Raw genomic sequence first — 21,555 nt, 5'->3', positions numbered from 1 at the left:
GGGGGAATCTGACTGTGCAAGTTTCCTGTATGTTGCCCCTTTGTCAGGGAGGGAGACCCACTAGGCTGCATGGTATGAGGTAGCACATTTTCCCAGTGGAAGGGGGAACAGTGTCCTCAGATGAAGGGTTGGGGGAGCTTGTCCACACCCGATAGAAAGATGGGAACCAAACAGTAATGAGCTGAAAATGAACAATATGAATTTCTATTTTTTTATATTTTTTAAAGGTTTTATTTAGGGGCGCCTGGGTGGCTCAGTCGATTAAGCCTCTGCCTTCAGCTCAGGTCATGATCCCAGGGTCCTGGGATCCAGTCCCGCAGGGGCCTCCCTGATCAGCGGAAAGCCTGCTTCTCCCTCTCCCACTCTCCCTGCTTGTGTTCCGGCTCTCGTTATCTCTCTCTGTCAAATAAATCAACAAAATCTTTTTTTTAAGAAGGGGGGGTTATTTATTTGTTTGATAGAAAGAGAGAGAGAGCATGACCAGGGAGTGGCAGGCAGAGGGAGAAGCAGGCTCCCCAATGGGCAGGGAGCCTAATGCAGTATTCAATCCCAGGACCCTGGGATGATGCTCTGAGCCGAAGGCAGACGCTTAATGACTGAGCCACCAGGGCACCTCCAATGTGAATTTTTAAAATAGGTCTTATGTTTGCTAGTTTTGCTTTATTATTTATTTTGGACTCAAAAGAATCCCTGGGAGAAGACAGGAATAAGAGACCTAGAGAGAGTGCACAAAATAGAGAATAAAACATCTGTAGAAACTCCGAGCTTCAAAGAGTTCCTCATTCCTTGGGTGTAGTCGGCTCGATGACGGGCTCGTTCCCCATGGGCAGGCAGCACGACTGGCCGTTTAAACATCTCCCCGCCTGGTGTTCAGATTCAATGCAAAATTCCTGGCAGGAGCCGTTTGGACGCTCACAGACCTCCTTGAATCTGCCCCCGGCTGCACAGGAGAGAGGGTTATTGTAGCTATTTAAGTCTCCCTGAAATTTTATGGAATTACCTGCTATGAGGAGTGTCTGGAAACAATCTTGGGTGGATTGTTGTTGTTATTTAATTTCTTAAACCAGTGCTTAAAAAATCTGCTTTCACTCAAAGTTTGGATTTGGGGCATTCTTGAAAAGCAGGCGCTGTTAACTGCATCTGAGTAACGAGAGCCTAGCCCTGGGCCACCCCGTCTCCTCAGAAGGTCTGTGGGGCGTGCGTGGATGCCAGTCTTTCCTCCTCCCCATCTCCTGTCACTGACGGCCGAGACCGTTAGCGGAGCAGCAGTCTTGTGCTGCTGATCTTGTTAGAGGAATATCTGTGCACGCGCATCTTTCAAAAGTAGGACCTAGAATATGGATCTGGAAGGAGCAGATACTGCAGGGAAATGTCAGTGAGGGTGTTTTCCCGGGGCGGGGGGGACAGCATGCCCACGTCCCTAGTGGTAGAGAGTGTCCCTGTGGGGTCACGAATACCCTTGTTAAAAACATCGAATAGTATTGGACTTGTGTTCTCTTACTGTTGCGGCACTGAGCCACACAGTGAGGTGCTCACGCTCAGAAGGGGGGCCCCTCTGAGCTTTCTAGTTGTCTCCATAACAAAGGGTGCCTTTTCCAGGACAACTTCTTAAGCTCTTGGCTGACATTAAGAGAGGTGCCCACACAGGCCACTTGTAGGTGTCTGTCCCATGAAACACAAAGGCCAGTCCTTGAAGGAGCTCAGATCAGTAAAGGGCATTTATATACACTCAGTAAATCCCTGTGGAAGGAATTGAGCTGAAATTCAAATGTATTCGGTTGAGTTTAACTCCTGAGTATTCACAAGGCAGTGAGCTAATTAATGGATGGGAAGATCAACATTGGATTTTTACTGAAAATGTGAACTGGGAAATAATTGTAAGAGTATGGGTTTTTTTTTATTTTGGGGTTTTTAAAAAGATTTTATTATTTACTTAGAGATCATGCGTGAGTGTGCGCATGAGTGGTGGGCGGGGCAGGGGCAAAGGGAGAGAGGAAATCTCTAGCAGACTCTGTACTGAGTGCAGAGCCCAATGTGGGGCTTGAGCCCACGACCCTGAGCTGAAATCAAGAGTCAGACGCTCAACTGACTCAGCCACCCAGGCACCCAGTTTTCTGTTTTAAATCCGTCATCATACTAAGTGTTGAGCACTATGTAGAAACAAGCTGCAGTCTGAGCTTTTCATTCCCTAGACTGTGCCTCTCTTGCTTTTACCTATAACTCGGCTGCTGTCCGTAGACAGACCTCATTTCCCATGGGCTGAAACCGGCCCCTTGCCATTGGGATCGGGGGGAGGAGGATATTGCAGCAGGCGAAGCAGTGACAGGAGCTGTCTCGTGAGATGAATCAGTCATTCCTGGACTTCTTCCATTCCCTGATGGGCGGTGTCCCCTGAGGAGGAGCCCTTTGGGCACAGGAATCGCAGCCTGTCCCTGCCTGTCCCCACCGGAACCCGGCCGAAGGCTTGGCGTCCTGCGGATATCCGTGAGGGGGTCACGGATCAGAGCCGCTGCCCCTCCTGGAACACGCCGGCGTGGAAGCTGGTTGTTCCCATGTCTTGGCGCTATGTGTGCGATCTTGCTGAGGTTGACTCCTGAGCATTACATTTTTCAGTCGCAAGGAGCTTTGTAAAAGATGACGTGCTATCACTCGTGTAAGGATCCAAGTCCCATTAAGGTCCTTTTTCTTAACTTGTTTTACTCTTTGCTAGTGAATCGTGTATCGCACAACGTGGTATCGAGCTCTTTGCTTCAGAGACAGAAGCTAGAGTCACAGGGAACACAAGAGAGGATCTGGCCTCACGAGTTTTCTCACAGATGAGGAAATGACGCCCAGGGAAAGGGAACGACTTGTCCAAGCTCACCTAATGCTGTGGTGAGGGGCGGGGGTTGCTGGCCAGACGTAAAACTTCTGTGGCCTCAGCCCCATCGTACTCCCCCTCTTGCTCCCACTCTGAATCCCCCTCTACTCTCCCGCTTCCAAAAGAAAAGCTTCAGTCCCGGGCAAGTGACACCTGAGGGCAGCAGGGGAGACCCACCCCCTCTGCGCCAACCTGTCCCGTAGCTCCTGCCTCCCAGCATGGGTGGCGGAAATGTCTTTGCCTCCGCTTTTCTCACCATCACCTTTCTTCTGGTTCAGTGACAGTGAAAACAGCAGCAACCCAGAATGAATTCGTTTTCAAAGTTCAGAAGACTCGGGTGAAAGCTGTGAGACTGGGTGAACGGGATTCATCTCCGGAGCAGGGACTTTCTTCCACCCAGCCACGTGGTTGGGGAGGATGGCCGCTTGGTATGCACCCGTCAGACGCCTCCAGCAAAGCCACGTGGACACTCACCTGAGAGTGACGTCACCAGCTTCGTGTGCTCCTGAGTTCATGTCATGGGATTTGGCATCACCTTCGCCCTCTCTAGAGTCAGAGAAGGGAACCAGCACGATGGACCCCAAGCGGGGAGGTGAGGGTCGCACCCTAAGGGACAGAGGGCTCATTCCTCCAGCAAGGGGGAGACACTCGCTTTTCAGGGCCTGGATTTTTCCTCTCCAAAGCACGAGAACTAGACTAGATCATCAAGACCTTTTTGAATCTTATCAACAACCATGAACGATTCTATAGTGTCTGTACCTGTCACAGCTTTGGTGCTCATCGTGACATGGATGAATGTTCTTTTGCTTTGTTTAAAAAAACACTTCTGCATTTGTTTAAACTGTTTGTTTAAAAATTACGTAGGCTTCCCTTTAAGCAAGAGAAAGCATTTTTCAGTTAATTCATCATGTGGTCCGAGAGGCTCTTACGTATTAGCTCTTCCCAGTGGGCTGGGGTAGCTTAGCCCCAGCCCCGGGGGTATAGTTCCTGACTGTTGTTCACCCAGAACTCTCGTGAGGGTGGATCAGTGGGTAGACTGCCCACACACGCACACACAGAATATTCCCAGAGGAAAGATCCGGATGAAGGCCTCGGACAGACAGCCTCCGGCCCTCTCAGTACTGAATGCTTCCGTGACTTGCCTTCTGCAGCCTGCTCCTCCAGTCAGACCTTCCTAGGCTCTCGGCCTGCAGCACCAAACCTGTGTTGCTTTGGGCTTTTGTCTTTCTTTTGGTCATGTCTAGTCCTCACTTGGGAAATCTCTCCTACTTCCGTGCCAGGGCGCTCTTTCAGGGCTTGGTGGCCCTCCCCTGGGCAATAAGACACCAAACTTCTCAGGAGTCAGGCGCCATCTTAGCTTCCTTGTATGCCTGCTTCTTAGAAGGGGCGTCCCCTACCGGGGGTGCCTAACAGGTATCTGATCACCTGAACTGGTTCCACCCCAGTCTTTCCACACCAGAAGCTCTCCCCCTCCTTCCTCCAGACTAGCTCTCCTGGAGCCAAGTTGTGTTTGCCTTGTAAGTTGTGCCCTCCCCTCAAGCCTGAAGGAGCCCAGCCCGTTAGCAGTAGGCGATCCTTTAAGACGCAGAGCTAGCTAGAAAAGTTGGGGCTCACCAGGAATAGGCATGCCTCCCGTTACGTTTTCTGGCGGAAATTTTGGGGAGCATCTTTTTGCGAACGACGTAAAGCATAACCGTCAGCAGTCCCTTCAGCTGTAACAGGACAGTCCGCCTCCACACACCTATGCCCGTCTTCCTGTCCCTTCCTCATCCTTGAGGCCCGGAATTCTCAGGAACTGGGAGAGGAAGACATTCCACTCGACGTAGAGCAGGAAGTTGATTCTTCCTCCCTGAATCTAATGCCCGAGTTCTAGGAAATGGAATGACACATTTGGGGTGTCCAGTGCCTTCCTCGGGTGAAAGTGAGAAGGGCCCCCCATTACATGTCTGCAGGCCCCCTGACACCTGTGTGACCCATGCCTGCAGGCTGAGTGAAGGGGGACACACTCCCCTGCTGTATCATTTCTGATGCCTGTGGCTAAGTTCTGAGGCAGAAGACTGAACGTTAAAAAGAAGAAGAAAAACCAGGGGTTGGGATGGAGCCTCGAGGGCCAGAGTCAAGTGCGGGAGACCAGCAGTACAGAGGAGCAAAGGGTTGGACGCCTCTTAGCCTGGAGAAGGCCGTTCAAGGAGACCCCCTTGCCCATCCCTCTGCCGGGCCCCCCCGGCTTTGTGGCTTTTATGGTTCCTGACTTTGGCTGCAAGTAAGCAGAGGGCTTTGGAAACCAAGGTTTACTAGAAGAATGCCCCATTTGGGGGTCCTCCAGATCTAGAAACTGCAGGTGAACTCGCCTAATTCAAATCTACTTCAGTGATGGAGCACAGAGGGTTTCGAGGACTTGAGACACCCCTGACTTCACGTCATCTGACTGAGAGCTGCTGGGGGCGCCAGGAGGCAGCGGGCTGCAGGTCCCGACCCCCGGGCCCCAGATTTCCTCGGAGCCCCTGGCTCCGGGGGCAGGTGGCAGCGATTTTGCTCCTAGGACTGGCGGCCCCTTAAGGTCTCAGGCACTGGACTGTCAGCAAGGCTTCTGCGAAGTCCCTTTACCTGGCAGCACTCGGCTCACGAAGAAGAGCGCGGCGACGAGGAGGGCCGCGGGCCGCCGGGCCGGCGGGAGAAGGCTCGGCCGCATTTCCGAGAGGCAGCGAGCACTTCCGTCTGCGGCTGTCTGGGGCGGCGGCGTGTGTCTGTCTGTCTGGGCGAGAAGCGCCCTTCCGTACCTCATTAGCCGCACTCGTGGGCGGAGGGGTGCGGTGCACACGCGGGGGCCTTCGTGGGAAAACCGGGAATCCTCGTCTTGTCGGACGCTCCGTTCCTGAGGAGGCGGTGGCGCCGCGTTCTGCCCGGGAGAGCTCGTCGCATGGGAACGGAAGCTGCAATCGCGTTGGCCGCAGATCAAAGGGCCCGAGCAGCCCGTCCGGGGTCAGTCACAGTGAGAAACCGGTCGCCGAGTCCGTGACCGACTGAAACCGGAGAGCCCGGCTCCGCGGGGGTGAACTCGCTCCTGGTCCGAGAGCCCTCAGGGCTCCGCTCCGCCGCCGCGGTCCGGCTCGCGTGCGCCCTGCCCAGAGCGCCCCCTACCGCCCGCGCGAGGGTGCGCTCGTCCTCCGCCGGGACCACGCCTCGCTGCTCCAGCAGGCATCACGCGGGCACGCACTTTCCAGCCCTCCCGGTGGAGGCGAACAGGCAGAGCAGTGAAATGCCACGGGCCGTGGGGGCACAAGGTCTGGGTTTAGGTGCCGCGTCTCCGGACCAGCGCTGGACTCGAGGCGGGGACCTCGGCAGGAGGACGGTCGTCCTTGGATGTCACCGGCGCCTAAAGCGATGCGCTCTGTGGAAGCCAGACCGGGGGCTCTTAGTCACTGTCGCGCGTGAAGCCAACGGGGAGGGGGGCTTGCTCGTGCCGACGCTCAGACCCACTCCCAGCGTTTTCAGTTTGGTGCGGCGGCGCGGAGCCTGCAGGTCGGCTTTAACCAGTTGCCCCAGTGATTATTCTGAAACCTCTTCTGGAATTCTCACCGGAAGGTATCAATGCAGATCGTCCCTCAGATTCTTTCTAGTTCGAATGTCAGAGAAGCCGAAGTTCTCTTGTCTTAGTGTTCGTCTCGCGTTCGGCGCTCGTGACTGACAGCGACGTGCGTGTGCACGGGTGTGTGCAGTGCGGAAGGGCGAAGCACACATCTCAATCCGTGCAAAATGAAATGCCGGTTTATAACAACGCTCAGAAACCGGCCTGGAGGGCTACTAGATTGCCAGGGGCGGCGGTTTGGAGGAAGGCCGCCGCGGGAGCAGGGGCCACACGAGACTCCAGACCGAGACCGCGTGAGTGTACAGCGGGGAGGGCGAGCAGTGCGCGGAGAACTTCACTCCCACAGTGACGTGTGTGGAGAGACGGCGTGCAGGAGGCGTCAGCGTTTTCCCCCCGAGTGCCCACCTGACGGGCGACGCCGTGCAGAGATCTGGAATAGCGAGTTGGCTGCAGGCCAGCCGCCAGCCTGGCTCTTCCCGAGCTCCCCGCCAGCCTCCGCGCGGTGTCCGGCCTCCCTCGGGACGGAGGGCGCGGGTGCGCGCCAGCAGCGGGGTGCAGCCGGGACCGCGGGGCGTGAGTTCTCAGGGGTCGTGGGAAAGGTCATAGCTGCGGGCCTGAGTGACTGGGACCCTCACTCGGTGGAACGAGCTTACGTTCGCCAAAGACACTGGAGTCAGTGGCGGTGTGTGCTTGGTGAGGGAGTGAGGCCTCCTGTGAGGGAGCCGTCGGGAAAGCCGGTCCTGCCCACGCGGTAGGCCAGGCCCGCAGATCCCAGGCTCCTTGCTCTCCAGCGCAGCGCCGGCATCTCTGCGACGGGCCCGGAAGCACAGGACACTTCCAGAGGCTCGGGCGGGCTTTATAAGCCAGCCCTGTGCATCTCGTTCAGAGATACGGGTCCTGGGGTCCTGAGGACAGAAAATTCTGGGAGGGCTCAGATGAGTGGGAAACTGTCCAGGCTTCTGGTCAAGAGCCCTTCCTCGGCCCCCAGGTTGACCTGGAACATACTCTCTCCACCAAAACTCCTGAAACTGGTTAAGTTTCCTGAAAGGTTTAAGTTTCTCTGCAGACAGGGACCGTAGAGAAAGCCTCCCTGTCCATTCTCCGCCTCTGGGAACGTCTGTAAGAACCTCTGAGGGCCCAGAACCACGTATGCTGGTCTACAGGCGAAAGCAGGGCATCTCCGCCCTGTCAGAGCCAGTACAGTTCCGGGGCGGAGGAACCATCCTGATTGCATGGTCGGTGTAAGCAGCATCTGGGACCCTCCTGAGACTTGGGGGACTTTTCTAAATCACCAGAGGGAGGCCAGAACCACTGGTCCCTGCTTGGAATGGGGGGGAGGGTGTTCTGAGCCCACCAGAGCTTCCTCAAAATGTTCTAGGCCAGTTTGCATTCTGGAAGCTGCCATTCCTGACAAAGGAAGCACATGGAGGGCATCCTGCGATGCTGGAGTTTCTGGGGATGGTCTGTGTTTCCATAAATGTACAACGAAGGCTTTAGCTGTTCTGAAAGGTATGGGGCGGGGGGAGCGACAGGCCATCGGAGCAATGACTGAATTTTCTAAATTTTCTAAGGACCATTCTTCTATACATAGCTGTCCAATTTTCCCAGCACCATCTATTGAAGAGAATGTCTTTTTTCCACTATATATTTTTTCCTGCTTTTTCAAAGATTATTTGACCATAGAGTTGAGGGTCCATATCTGGGCTCTCTACTCTGTTCCACTGGTCTATGTGTCTGTTTTTGTGCCAGTACCATGCTGTCTTGGTGATTACAGCTTTGTAGTAAAGCTTGAAGTCAGGCAATGTGATGCCCCCAGTTTTGTTTTTCTTTTTCAACATTTCCTTAGCAATTCTGGGTCTTTTCTGGTGTCATACAAGTTTTAGGATTGTTTGTTCCAGCTCTTTGAAAAATGCCAGTGGTATTTTGATCGGGATGGTGTTGAAAGCATAGGTTGCTCTGGGCAGTACAGACATTTTAACAATGTTTATTCTTCCGATCCATGAGCATGAGATGTTTCTTCCATCTTTGTGTGTCTTCTTCCATTTCTTTCATAAGTGTTCTGTTGTTTCTAGATCCTTTACCTCTTTGGTTAGTTTATTCCAAGGTATCTTATGGTTTTTGGTGCTATTGTAAATGGAATCGATTCCCTAATTTCTCTTTCTTCTGTCTCAGTGTTAGTGTATAAGAAAGGAACTAATTTCTGTACATTGATTTTATATCCTGCCACATTACTGAATTGCTGTGTGAGTTCTAGTAGTTTGGTGGAGTCTTTTGGATCATGTCATCTGCTGAGAGAGAGTTTGACTTCTTTGCCAATAATTCTTTTATTGTCTGTTTGCTGATGCTCAGACTTCTATACTATATCCAACAGTAGGGACGAGAGAACTATGAGAAATAACATCAAAACTAATGATGTACTGTTTGGTGACTAACATAACAATAATTTTAAAAAGCTGAAATTCAAACTTAAAAAAAAATTTCCAAGGTCCTGGAGGAACCACGGCTGCCCATGTCACCCTACGCCCCTGCTGGCGAGGAAACGAGAAGATCATCGCTCGGACAGACAGACCCAGGCCTGTATGTCCTGACCACGAGGGGCCTGGAAAGAGCAGCCGGCAGAAGGGCAAGAAGACAGAAAGGGCTGAGGTAGTGCTGGGTCTGAAAGTTCCATGAGGACAGTCTTCTGCGTGCAGTGGGGGACAGCCGTGGCCTGGAGCCCTGCCTTCCTGCTGGGGTGGGGGGTGGCTTGCCCAACCAGCCGCTGGCCTAGTCAGGGAAAGCGGTAGTGAGTGTCCTGTGGCGGCCAGGATCAGAGTGCTTCAACCTCTCCACGATATTCTCCTCCTTCAGACGTCCTTGCACAGGTCTCTCTGCTCCCCACGCCCCCGGGACCTCCACCCTTGTCCTCCGTGGCTCGCGTTCGCAATCATGGCCTGCAGGACACGGTGCGGTCTCCGACCGCGATGCAGCGTGCCGCATCAGTGCCTTGACCTTCCCTCAGAGCAGTGTGTGCACTAAGCTCCTCCCCCTTAATTGAGTGTTACTGTAATTAAAAGGATCACAAGTATTTGTTATTTTGTTCATTAGCAGGATAGTTCCACTGGTTATTCATCGTTAACTCCTGCACTTAGCATTCTAGCCGGGGCTCCCAAACAGGAAGGAGTGACCAGACCCACACCACTCCCTCCAGGTCTCAGACCGAGCCGCAGCTCTACATCAGGTCTCACGTCCTGTCTTGCCTTCTGCCATCCAGTTTTCCCGAGCTCCATTATGTTCGCCGTGTCTCCATACCATGATTTCACCAAAGCCTGCTGGGTATTGTCCTCGGTACTTCCCTACTAGCAGGGGGGCAAAACGGGCCGGCACCTGGGGTTCCAGGGCTTCTAGAGAGGACTTAAAGATTCGGAGTTTTCTTGGACTGGCAGAGAGCCCTCTCCGGGACTTGTAGTCAAGCTCCGGCCTTGCACACCTGAGGTACCTAGGAAATTTTCAGAGGTTTATGCAGTCCTACAACATAAATGCGTATAGTTGTGGTTCCTAGAGCTCAAAAATGAACTTGGAAAACTTGCAGATCTCTGGAAGAGGGTGAAGAATTCTGCTGCCAATCCGAGAGAAAGGAGCAGTTCCACTGCCTGAAAGACAGTCCTGCATAAAGTTCTTGTGTTGGAGAAGCACGTGGATAAAACAAATATGCCTCAGACCAGTGGAAACTCCTCTAGACCAATACTGGCCGAAGCTTGAATCCAGCCAGGGAAAACAGAATTCCCCCTGCCTTTCAGTGCTGTCGTGATTCCCTAGTCAAAATACAGAACATGTCTGTAGAACCATTCAGGCAGGGTCGTCCCCGCTCGGGCGACAGTGCACGTTGGCAAAGCCCCATGCCTGGGAGAGTGCCAGGGGTAACAAGGAATAGCAAGAAAGGTAGGAGGTCTCTTGGTGTATCCCAGTCAACAAGTGTTGACACACGAGCACACCTGCACACACATAGTCACTTGCGGATGAAGAAATGAGGGCAGAAGGTTTGTGCACACTGGTGCCAGTAGGTAGTGGAGACAACGTTCCAGACTGAATTCATATGTAGGAAGTATTTTGTGACATGGCGGAGTCTAGACATGTGTGGAGACTGTCTTTCTGCATGTGTGCATGGGACATTGGACTCAGTGTGCATCTGTGTACACTGGGCTTTGGGGTGTAGGTTCCTACTGCAAGATTTGCAGAGAGGTTTGGGTCTGTTGCAGTCTGAGGACTTGCCAGTTGTGCTGTTTGGAAAGTCAGCTGATGCTGGGCATGGGTGTTTCCGTTTTTGCAATATGGGAGCCATGTTCAGTGACTTAGAAGAACTGAGTGTGGAAGTGTTTGCATGATATGGGGGGGTACGGGGGCTTGTTTCCTGTGCTGGTATTAAGTGCTGTCAGTGTAAGTTCAATCTTACATTTCCTCTGCTGGTATTAAGTGCTGTCAGTGTAAGTTCAATCTTTGGCAGGTTGTCAAAGCAAATTCAGTGGTGTGTTTTTAAGGGGCAGTGTGCTGGGCCATCTACATAGCTTTTGGTGCATTTATTATACACTTTGTGGCTCACCGCGGGGGGTTGTGTTTGTGCAGGTTAAGTGTGTGCAGCTGGAACTGCAGGCATGTGTGCACATTGCCTGGCCTTGGTCAGATTTGGGATTTTGTATTTGGAGGCAAGTTTATTTAATATGCATTCAGAAATGAGGGAGAATGTCATTGTGTTCTATATGAAGACGGTATTTGAATCCATAGACTTTTGTGGTTAGAAAGAGTGTAGGTAAATGTTGTATTCAAAAATTAGGAGCAAGAGACCCTCTGCTTTAATAATGGTTTTTATGGATCTGTAAATGAGTCAGGAATAATTTTTTCCTGTGTTCTGAGCTACATAGTATTAAGATCTTATAAAGTTTTCCTAATTGCCACTAACAAAAAAATTACCTGCCGCCTTTCACTAAATAGCAGAGATGATTACTGAGGGCTCCCCTCTGACATACACAGCCAGCATCCCAGTCGGCGCTCATGCTGTCATCAGGCTATCAGAGTGACCATCTTCAAAGTGCCATCCTACAGGCATTATGATTATGTAGAGCTGTGTCAGCTCCTCAAAATGGGACTCATTCTTTAGTGAAGGCATTTTTATAAGGAATGCCTGGAAAATATTTTTTCATTGTAATAATAATATAAAGAAAATATAGATAGAAGTAATTATACGTCAGTGCACTCCTTTTCACTCCTCAGCTTTCACGGGACCTAATTCTCAGTCAGGCAGAGAGATTCAGAGATGTGGGCAGACCGTAGTCTACTAAGACACCCTCTTAAGGGCTTGGCTTTTCATAGGGAACTTCCAAACAAGGCACATCCTGTGTGCACCCACATCATCACTTCGGTCAACCTCCAGCCTCCCACAGCATTCTATGTGTGAACCAGAGCACAGATTTGATGGAGAAGGTGTCTTGGAGGCGGGATAGTTCACACCGGCAGAACTGCATCACTTGACTTCTTTGTAGGCGGGAGATGAAGGAGGACTGAATGGGGGAGAGGCTCAGGTAGTTGGATTCCCTGACTCCAGGTCATACACAGCCCTCCTTAATCTGGTCCAGTCCCACAGATCTGAGACCAGTGTGTGAGCTCAGGTGAAGTGATCTCTGCCCTGGTGGCCTGGAGACCCCGTGGGCAGGGCTCCCCTGACTCCCTCCATGAACCCCCATGTTTATTGTTCCCCTAAGAAAATATTATCCTTCCAGAACTTAAATCCATTGAGTCCAGGTATTTGATATTTTCTAAAAAATGTAAAAATTGGAGAAATTTGTGTTAGGTTTTGGGAAAACCAGAAGAGTTTTTCTTTGGGAAGCGTCTTTGAGAAATTTCTGCAGCTAGAATAGCTCGGAATTAGTTTTGCCACATTCCCTCTGGCATGAACCTCAGAATTTACAGTAATAGAAAAGGAGACTTTCCACTCACGTATTTCACAGTTAATATTTATTAAGGGTATAAATGAGGCGACTGAAATCTGAAAATCCAGTTTTATCGTGCTTTTTAATGTCAGAGGACAGACATTTCAATAAGATGTATATGAAAAGAAGGGTGCCTGGGTGGCTCAGTCCTAAGCGTCTGCCTTCAGCGTCTGCCTTCAGCTCGGGTCATGACCCCGGGGTCCTGGGATGGAGCCCCGCACAGGGCTCCCCGCTCAGCGGGAAGCCTGCTTCTCCTCCCACTCCCCCCTCCCCCCGCTTATGTTCCCTCTCTCCCTGTGTCTCTCTGTCAAATAAATAAAATCTTAAAAAAAAAAAATTAAAAACGAATACTTGTCCACACTTGACACAGAACATTTAGAAATAGAAAAAAGCTGGGGCACCTGGGTGGCTCAGTGGTTAAAGCCTCTGCCTTCAGCTCAGGTCATGATCTCAGGGTCCTGGGATCGAGCCCCACATCGGGCTCTCTGCTCACAGCAGGGAGCCTGCCTCCTTCTCCTCTCTCTCTCTCTGCCTGCCTCTCTGCCTACTCATGATCTGTCTGTCAAAAAAAAAAAAAAATCTTAAAAAAAAAATCTTAGAAATAGAAAAAAGCATAGAATAAAACATCTGCTTTCTCAAAATTAAAAATGCTCTTTTGAGGGGCGCCTGGGTGGCTCAGTGGGTTAAGCCGCTGCCTTCGGCTCAGGTCATGATCCCAGGTCCTGGGTTCGAGCCCCACATCGGGCTTTCTGCTCAGCAGGGAGCCTGCTTCCTCCTCTCTCTCTGCCTGCCTCTCTGCTTACTTGTGATTTCTCTCTGTCAAATAAATAAATAAAATCTTAAAAAAAAAAAATGCTCTTTTGAGTAACTCCGGAATAAAGATAAAAATGTGAAATGTAGTAACTCGGGCAACTTGCTGGATGTCACGCACATTTGTCTCAAAGGTAAGTGAACTTTACCTCTTCTCCAGACGTGGGCAGTCACACCAGTGCCTCGGCCGTCCGTGCTCACTCACAGTCCTGGGCTCGCGAAGTCCTCCTGCCGCCCCGCGAGCCGGAGGACACATGGAAGCCTCCTCCCGCGGCTGTCGCGGTGCAAGGTCACATTCCGCACGGGCGAGCTCGGCGTTCACATCTGTCCCACCGAAAAGAAACAGACATTTACCAGGTGCAGCTGCGGACGTCCCTGCCCCGCACACCGCCTGCATCTCCAAGCACAGAGGCCCCGCGCCCGGGCCGCCCTCCGAGCCCGCGGCAGCCGCCGGCACGCACGGTTTACTCACGCCGGTCTCAACCTGCTGAGAAGGAACTAGCGCCGCACTCCACGCCGGCGCCAAGCTTCACCTGAGAGCCTGACTCAATCATCCGAAGCAGAGTGGGGCACTGCCCCTCAGGATGCCCTACACGCTCACCGCGGAGCAAAAGCGCGGCCGGTGGGCGGAAGTACTTGCGGACCGGAAACGCCTTAGGGGCGGGGCGGAGGCACGCGCACGCCCCGCCCCACCCGCGCCTGCCGTTTCCGGCCCACCCGGAAGCAGATTTCCCGGATGGAAGGGTGTCTTAGCTGGAGTGAGCTTCAGCATTTCTGGTTGCAGCTCCCACGTTGATGCCCCCGGCGTTGCGTCCTTCTCACCCGGAGCCCTGCGCCTCCCAAACCTTACAGCATCCCCCTCCGCCCGCCTCGCCCGCGGGGAGCCCCGCCCGGTCGCGGGACGCGTGCTGCTGGTCTGGATCCGCGCCTTTTCCTCCGGGTAGGCTGGCTCCCACGCCGTCCGCGCCGCAACTTTTCTACCTCTGTTCTTTTCACTGTCTCCCCTCCGCACCCCGCGCGTGTCAGGTCCCCACTCGCGACGTGGGTTCTCGCCCTTCGCGGCACCAGGGCGCTTCGCCCTCCTGCGGCCGAATCCTGTGGACCCGGTCCTGAGTTCTCACCTTCCTCGCGTCGTCCCGAGGCCGGCCCGGCTGCTTCTCGGGCCCCACCACAGTCACCTCCTCGGGCCGACCCGGTGCTGGGGCGCTCACCCGCCCCGTCCTCTGACACCCCTTGTTCTGTCCCATCCGCTCCCACTGGCTGTGCCACCAGAAAGTGTGGTTTCCCTGGGCAGGGGCATCTTTATTCTGTTCCTGCTAATGTGGAGGTGGGGCAGGGGGTAAGGGGGAAAGAGAGAGGCCAGGGAGAACTGGGGAAACAGAGCCAAGGAGAGAGACGAGAAAAAGCAGGGGTAAAATTGAGGATAGAGAAGTGGGTCCGATGGGCTTAGACCAAATAAGAATGAGAGACCATGACCCGGGCTAGAAGCAGTGGAGTAAAAGAAGATAGTGAAAAAGGGTGAGCGGAGAGGCGACAGAGTACAGAATGGGGGTGGGGGCGTCTAGCAACAGTAGCAATGGAGGCAAAAGAAGGGTAGATCCCAAATTCGGTAGAGTTTTGTTTTTAATTTTTAACTTATGTGTTCTTTTAAATGTACTATGTCAGATTCATATGACGAGATCTCAGTAGTTTTACAGTCTGTTAATACTGAAAATATTCTTTGGTGCTTAGTGATTGTACACTATTTCAGTGTGGTCTTGGTAAAAATGTTGGTAATTTTTTTTATGTTAACAAACTTCAGTTTAATCAGTCTAATATTCCACATCTTCTTTCTCCCTTTAGGTAATCTTTTACTGTAGTGGGCTGTGAACTAGTTACTAGTTAAGTATGTTTGTTCCCTTTGCCCTGTTTCTGGAAATGGTCAAGGCTGAGCTGAATTGTTGTGGAACTTTATTGAAAGAGCGCCCATCTGTTCGTAATTGAATAAATTTCTCAGCTGTTTCCATTGCTGACCTCCTTTCATATTTTCCAGTGCTACTAATTAGGTCTCCTTAATTTCATATATTTTAATAGTTTAGTGGGATGTTTTGGAAAAGAGGAATTAAATATTTGAGATTGTGAGTAAAACCATGACAGAGAAGCGGCTCTTGCTCGGGAGTATGAGATACATGATCTGAAATTTTGGGGGTAGGGATGTGAAAGGCAAACCCTGCCACACTATCCCATCCAGGCAATGTTATTCCTGTGAGGACAGTGCTGTTCCTCTCCACTGGCTTCTCTTACTGACCTCTTCACCTGCCTCAGTACACATATGGGAGTCACAAGATAGGCTGACAGGAAAGGGTCCAGACTTTTTAAGCCAAGCATAGAACAAAAATCTCTCTCCACGGAGGAGGGAGGCGGAAGTGCGTTGACTGTGTGCAGGGAGCCTGGAGGGGGAATAAGGGTGGTTTTTGGGGCTTAGGGATCCAGGAATGATAGAGATGAGAAGCTCAGGAGCAGGAGAAATGGAAGCATGTGCTCTGACCTTGAGCTCTGCAGGTACTAGCAGGCCCAGGGTCTGTGTCTTCAAGGGACAGTCAGCCCATGTGTGGGCTCACTCAGACAGGAGAGTGTTCTGAAGAAATAGGTAGAAAAACCCATCTGTTGATCTTCCTATAGGAGCTTCGTGCTCCTGAATCCCCAGTGTTTGAGTGAACAGCAGAGACTGTCTGCCACAGAGCGAATTCCTCCTTGTGTGTGGCGGCGGTACAGCGAAGTGTTATGTTGACTGGAAGCCCTAAGAGTCATCTCCACACTCAGGAGTGACTTCTTAAGACTCATCTTGCCTGAGAAAGAAACTTTTCTTGTGTCTTTTTTAATTTCTTGATTTGACTTTAAAAACTGTTTAATTGATTTCTATCAGTTTTTCCTTGTTTCATTTAATCTTTTAATCTTTCTTTTTAACTTTTACTAATTATCTTTGTAAAATTTGAAATGTCAGTTTACTCTTATTTTCTCTTAGTTTGTAAAGTTGAACAATTGGTTCATTCATTTTCAAGTCCTCTCTAGTAAGTATACTTAAAATTTATACATTTTTTCTTCTTGTAAAAAAAAAGACTTATTTAAGAGGGCACGCACCCACTCCGGTTGCCAGGGTTGGGGGTGGCGGGCAGGGCAGAGGGAGAGAAAATCTCAAGGACACTGCACTCTGAGTGCAGAGCCTGATGTCGGGCTCAATCTCATGACCCTGAAATCATGACTTGAGCTGAAATGAAGAGTCAGATGCTTAACTGACTGAGCCACCCTGGGAGGTGCCCCTAAAGTTTATACATGTTTTCAAGGAAATAACCGTGGCCTTAGCCCATGGTTTGACGTTTTTCAGGAGGCTCAGACGGTCTTAGGACATCCTTACTGAGTCTCCCCTATCAGCACAGACCTGTCAGTACAGGACTTTTAACATTCAGGAGTCTCATCTATGAATTAATGTCAGCAGGAATGATGTCCATGAACTAATGAGGACCAAAAATAAAAACAAAAACTGGAGTGGGAAGAGATAGTGTGAGATGAGAAGTGCTTGATGAATGGGCCCCACTTCCTGGTGGATTCAAGGACACAGGAGGGCAACAGCTGGACACAACAGCAGCCCAGAAACTTTTTAATTCAAATTTCAGATTGGATGATACCTAACATTTAAGTGCTAAGAGGATCTATCAAGTAGGGAGTAAAGTTATTAGTTTATAAGCAATAACATAAAATTCATGATATGACAGGAAATAACAGGACCCAAACATAAAGTTAGAGATAAAAAACCTGAGATTAAAAGTAATTCTTTTAATGGTTGAAAGCATCTGCCTCTAAAATTACCTACATCATGTGTGAAGTAAGTTACCAATCATCTGATGAACGAAAGAGGAAAGACAAGTCTATGGAAGCTAATATGTCGTAGCAAAAGTTTGAAATAGCATATATTTTACATGGGAGTTGGAATTAACATGCAAGACCTAATAGGATTGCCAGATATTTTTGAGAAATGACCAAAATAACCTGAGATATAGTGGATATTTATTGTGCTCCTTACTGGAACTATTTTTTTGCAGAAGATTTTTTTTTTTTTAAGCCAGAAGATTTTATCTCTGCAGCAGTAGAAATGCCACTTAAATGTATAATTCAGTTGTGAATGAGATACTGAATAAACTATTAACTACACTGTGTTGTGTATTAACATTTCACTTCCCATTAGCCAAAAAATAAAGTATAAGGTGGGTTTCCCATTTTAATAAATGAGCTAATAAATTTTTTAAATTTAAATTTTAGGTAGTCAACCTACTGTGCTATATTGGTTTCTGGAGTGGAATTCAGTGATTCATCACTTACACAGAATATCCACTGCTCATCATAACCATGTGCCCTCCTTAATACCCATTACCCACTTAGCCCATCCCCCACCCACTGCCTCCATCAGCCCTGTTTGTTCTCTGTTGTTGAGTCTCATGGCTTGTTTCCCTCTGTCCTATTTTTCCTTTCTCCCTTCCCATATTTTCTTCTCTTCACCTTCTTAACTTCCATATAGGAGTGAGATAATATGGTATTTGTCTTTCTCTGACTGACTTATTTCACTTAGCTTAATACACTCTAGTTCCACCCACCTTGTTTCAAGTGGCAAGAGTTCATTTTTTTGATGGCTGAGCAGTATTCCACTGCGTATTTATACACACTACATCTTTATCCACTCACCAGGTGATGGACATTTGGGCTCTCTCCATAGTTTGTCTGTTGTGGATAATGCTGCTATAAAACATTGGGGTACATGTCCCCCTTTGAATCTGTGTTTTTGTATCCTTTGGGTAAATACCTAGTACTGCAGTTGCTGGATGGTGAGGTGGTTCTATTTTTAACTCTTTGAAGAAACTCCATGCTGATCTCCAGAGTGGCTGGCGGTACCATTTGGCATTCCTGCCAGCAGTGCAAGAGGGCTCCCTTTTTGCCACATCCCTGCCAACACCTGTTGGTTCTTGTCTTAATTTTAGCTATTCTGAACAGGTATGGGGTGGTATCTCATTATGGTTTTGATTTGTATTTCCCTGATGGTGAGTGATGTTGAACATCTTTTCATGTGTCTTTTAGCCATTCTGGATATCTTCTTTTGATAAGTGTCTATTCATGTTTTCTTCCCATTTCTTTTTTTTTTTTTTCTTTTAAAGATTTTATTTATTTATTTGACAGACAGAGATCACAAGTAGACAGGCAAGCAGAGAGAGAGAGGAGGAAGCAGGCTCCCTGCTGAGCAGAGAGCCCGATGCGGGACTCGATCCCAGGACCCTGAGATCATGACCTGAGCCGAAGACAGCGGCTTAACCCACTGAGCCACCCAGGCGCCCCTTCTTCCCATTTCTTAACTTGGTTATTTGTTTTTTGGGTGTTTGATACAGTCTTTGTAGATTTTGGATACTACTCCTTTATCCTATGTGTTCTTTGCAAATATCTTCTCCCATTCATAGGCTGCGTTTTAGTTTTGTTGTTTCCTTCACTCTGGAGAAGCTTTTTATCCTGATGAAGTCCCAATAGTTCATTTTTGCCTTTGTTTCTCTTGCCTTTGGAGAAGTGTCTAGCAAGAAGTTGTGGTGGCCAAGGTCGAGGAGGTTTCTGCTTGTGTTCTTCTCTAGGATTTTGATGGATCCCTATCTCACCATTAGGTCTTTCATCCATTTTGAGTTTATCTTTGTGTGTGGTGTAAGAAAATGATCCAGTTTCATTCTTCTACATTTAATTGACCTGAGGGTTGAGGGTCCATCTCTGGGTTTTCTATTCTGTTCCACTGATCTATGTGCCTGTTTCTGTGCCAGTACCATACTGTCTTGATGATGACAGCTTTGTAATAAAGCTTGAAGTCAGGCATTGTGATGGCACCAGCCTTGGTTTTCTTTTTCAACATTCCTCTGGCTGTTCGGGGCCTTTTTGGTTTCCATACAAGTTTTAGGATTATTTGTTCCAGCTCTGAGAAATGTCGATGGTATTTGTTTTTTTTTAAGATTTTATTTATTTATTTGACAAACAGAGATCACAAGTAGGCAGAGAGGCAGGCAGAGAGAGCGGGGGAAGCAGGCTCCCCGCTGAGCAGAGAGCCTGATGTGGGGCTCGATCCCAGGACCCTAGGATCAGGACCTGAGCCAAAGGCAGAGGATTAACCCACTGAGCCACCCAGGCGCCCCCGATGGTATTTTGATAGGGATGGCATTGAGTGTGTAGATTGCTCTGGGTAGCATAGGCATTTTAAAAAGTATTTTTTCTTCCAGTCCATGAGCCTGGAATGTTCTTCCATTTCTTTGTGTCTTTCTCAATTTCTTTCATAAGTTTTCTTTAGTTTTGGTTAGGTCTATTCCTAGTTACATTATGGTTTTTGGTGCTATTGTAAATGGTATTGATTCCTTAATTTCTCATTCTTTTGTCTCATTGTTAGTGTATAGAAGTCCAACTGATTTCTGTGCATTGATTTTATAGCCTATCATGTTGCTGAATTGCTGTATGAGTTCTTGCATTTTGAGGGTGGAGTCTTTTGGGTTTTCCACATAAAGTATCATTTTATCTGCGAAGACAGAGAGTTTGACTTCTTTGGCAATCTGAATGCCTTTTATTCCTTTTTGTTTTCTGATTGCTGAAGCTAGGACTTCTAATGCTATGTTAAACAACAGTGGGGAGAGTGGTATTCTTTTTTTTTTTTTTTAAAGATTTTATTTATTTATTTGTCAGAGAGAGAGGGAGAGAGAGCAAGCACAGGCAGACAGAATGGCAGGCAGAGGCAGAGGGAGAAGCAGGCTCCCCGATGAGCAAGGAGCCCGATGCGGGACTCGATCCCAGGACGCTGGGATCATGACCCAGGCCGAAGGCAGCTGCTTAACCAACTGAGCCACCCAGGTGTCCCGGGGAGAGTGGTATTCTTGACCTTGGGGGAAAAGCTCTCAGCTCTTCCCCATTAAGAATGATATTCACGGGGACGCCTGGGTGGCTCAGTTGGTTGGGCAGCTGCCTTCGGCTCAGGTCATGATCCCAGCGTCCTGGGATCGGGTCCCACATCGGGCTCCTTGTTCTGTGGGGAGCCTGCTTCTCCCTCTGCCTGCCACTCTGTCTGCCTGTGTTCGCTCTCTCTCCCTCTCTCTCTCTCTGACAAATAAATAAAATCTTAAAAAAAAAAAAAAAAAAAGAATGATATTCACGGTGGGCTTCTTATATATGGCTTTTATGATATTGAGGTATGTTCCCTCTATCCCTGCCCTGTGGACAGTTCTAATCAAGAAAGGATGCTGCGCTCTGTCACATGCTTTTTCTGTATCTATTGAGAGGATCATGTGGTTCTTGTCCTTTCTTTTATTAATGTATTATTTCACATTGATTTGTGAATGTTGAACCCCCTTGCAGCCCAGGAGTAAGTTCCACTTTGGTTGTGGTGAATAATCCTTTTAATGTTGGATCCTACTGGTTAATGTCTTGGTTGATTTTTGACATCCATGTTCATCAGGGATATTGGTCTATAAGTCTCCTTTTTGGTGGGGTCTTTTCTGGTTTGGGGATCAAGGTACTGCTGGCCTTATAGAACAAGTTTGGAAGTTTTCCTTCCATTTCTGTTTTTTGAAATAGCTTCAGAAGAATAGGTATTAGTTCTTTAAATGTTTGGTAGAATTCCTGTGGGAAGACACATCGCCTGGACTCTTGAGGAGATTTTTGATTACTGCTCAATTTCCTTGCCTGTTACAGTTATGTTCAGTTTTTCTGTTTCTATTTCAGTTCTTGGTAGTTTACATGTTTCTAGGAGTGTATCCATTTCTTCCAGATTGCCTAATATGTTGGTATATAGTTGCTCATAATATATTCTTATAATTGTTCTTATTTCTTTGGTGTCTGTTGTGATCTCTCCTCTTTCATTCATGATTTTATTAATTTGGGTCCTTTCTCTTTTCTTTTTGATTCAGCTATGGGTTTGTTGATCTTACTAATCTTTCAGAGAACCAGCTCCTAGTTTTGTTGATATGTTCTGCTGTTCTTTTGGTTTCTATTTCATTGACTTCTGATCTAATCTTTATTAATTCTGGTCTCCAGTTTGGTTTGGGCTTTATTTGCTGTTCTTTCTCCAGCTCCTTTAAGTGTAAGGTTAGCTTGTGTATTTAAGACTTTTCTTCTTTCTTGTGAAAGGTTTATATTGCTATTTCCTTTCCTCTTAGGACCGCATTTTCTGCATCCCAAAGGTTTTGAACAGTTGTGTTTTCATCGTTGCCATGAATTTTTAAAATTCTTAAATATCCTGGTTGACCCATTCATTCTATAGCAGGATGTTAACCTCCAGGTGTTTGACTTCCTTC

At 48.9% G+C, this 21,555-nt stretch overlaps 2 protein-coding genes across 11 annotated transcripts in view; one reads left to right on the top strand and one right to left on the bottom strand.

Annotated features, from left to right (window-relative positions):
- LOC125090801 (zinc finger protein 705D-like) overlaps positions 1–21,555 on the top strand; it is a 121,027-nt gene that overhangs the window by 69,985 nt on the left and 29,487 nt on the right. For 5 of the 10 annotated variants that reach the window (XR_007124488.1, XR_007124487.1, XM_047713924.1 and 2 more), the window contains exon 1: positions 13,957–14,162. The exons of 4 other annotated variants lie outside the window; for them this stretch is intronic. The gene's annotated coding sequence lies outside the window, so the exon portion shown is untranslated. Of the gene's footprint in view, positions 1–13,955; positions 14,163–21,555 lie in introns of those variants that run through there. One more of the 10 variants, XM_047713933.1, reaches the window with a different exon arrangement.
- Positions 575–5,946, bottom strand: DEFB108B (defensin beta 108B). Its single transcript, XM_047713994.1, has 2 exons — positions 5,468–5,946; positions 575–940 (listed from the first exon to the last, which is right to left on the bottom strand). The coding sequence occupies exons 1-2, from the start codon at positions 5,643–5,645 to the stop codon at positions 780–782; spliced, it is 339 nt and encodes a 112-aa protein (XP_047569950.1). The 5' UTR covers positions 5,646–5,946; the 3' UTR covers positions 575–779.

The sequence above is a fragment of the Lutra lutra genome, chromosome 2 (assembly GCF_902655055.1).
Source record: "Lutra lutra chromosome 2, mLutLut1.2, whole genome shotgun sequence".
Classification (NCBI taxonomy): domain Eukaryota; kingdom Metazoa; phylum Chordata; class Mammalia; order Carnivora; family Mustelidae; genus Lutra; species Lutra lutra.
This window is presented reverse-complemented; position numbering and strand designations above follow the sequence as displayed.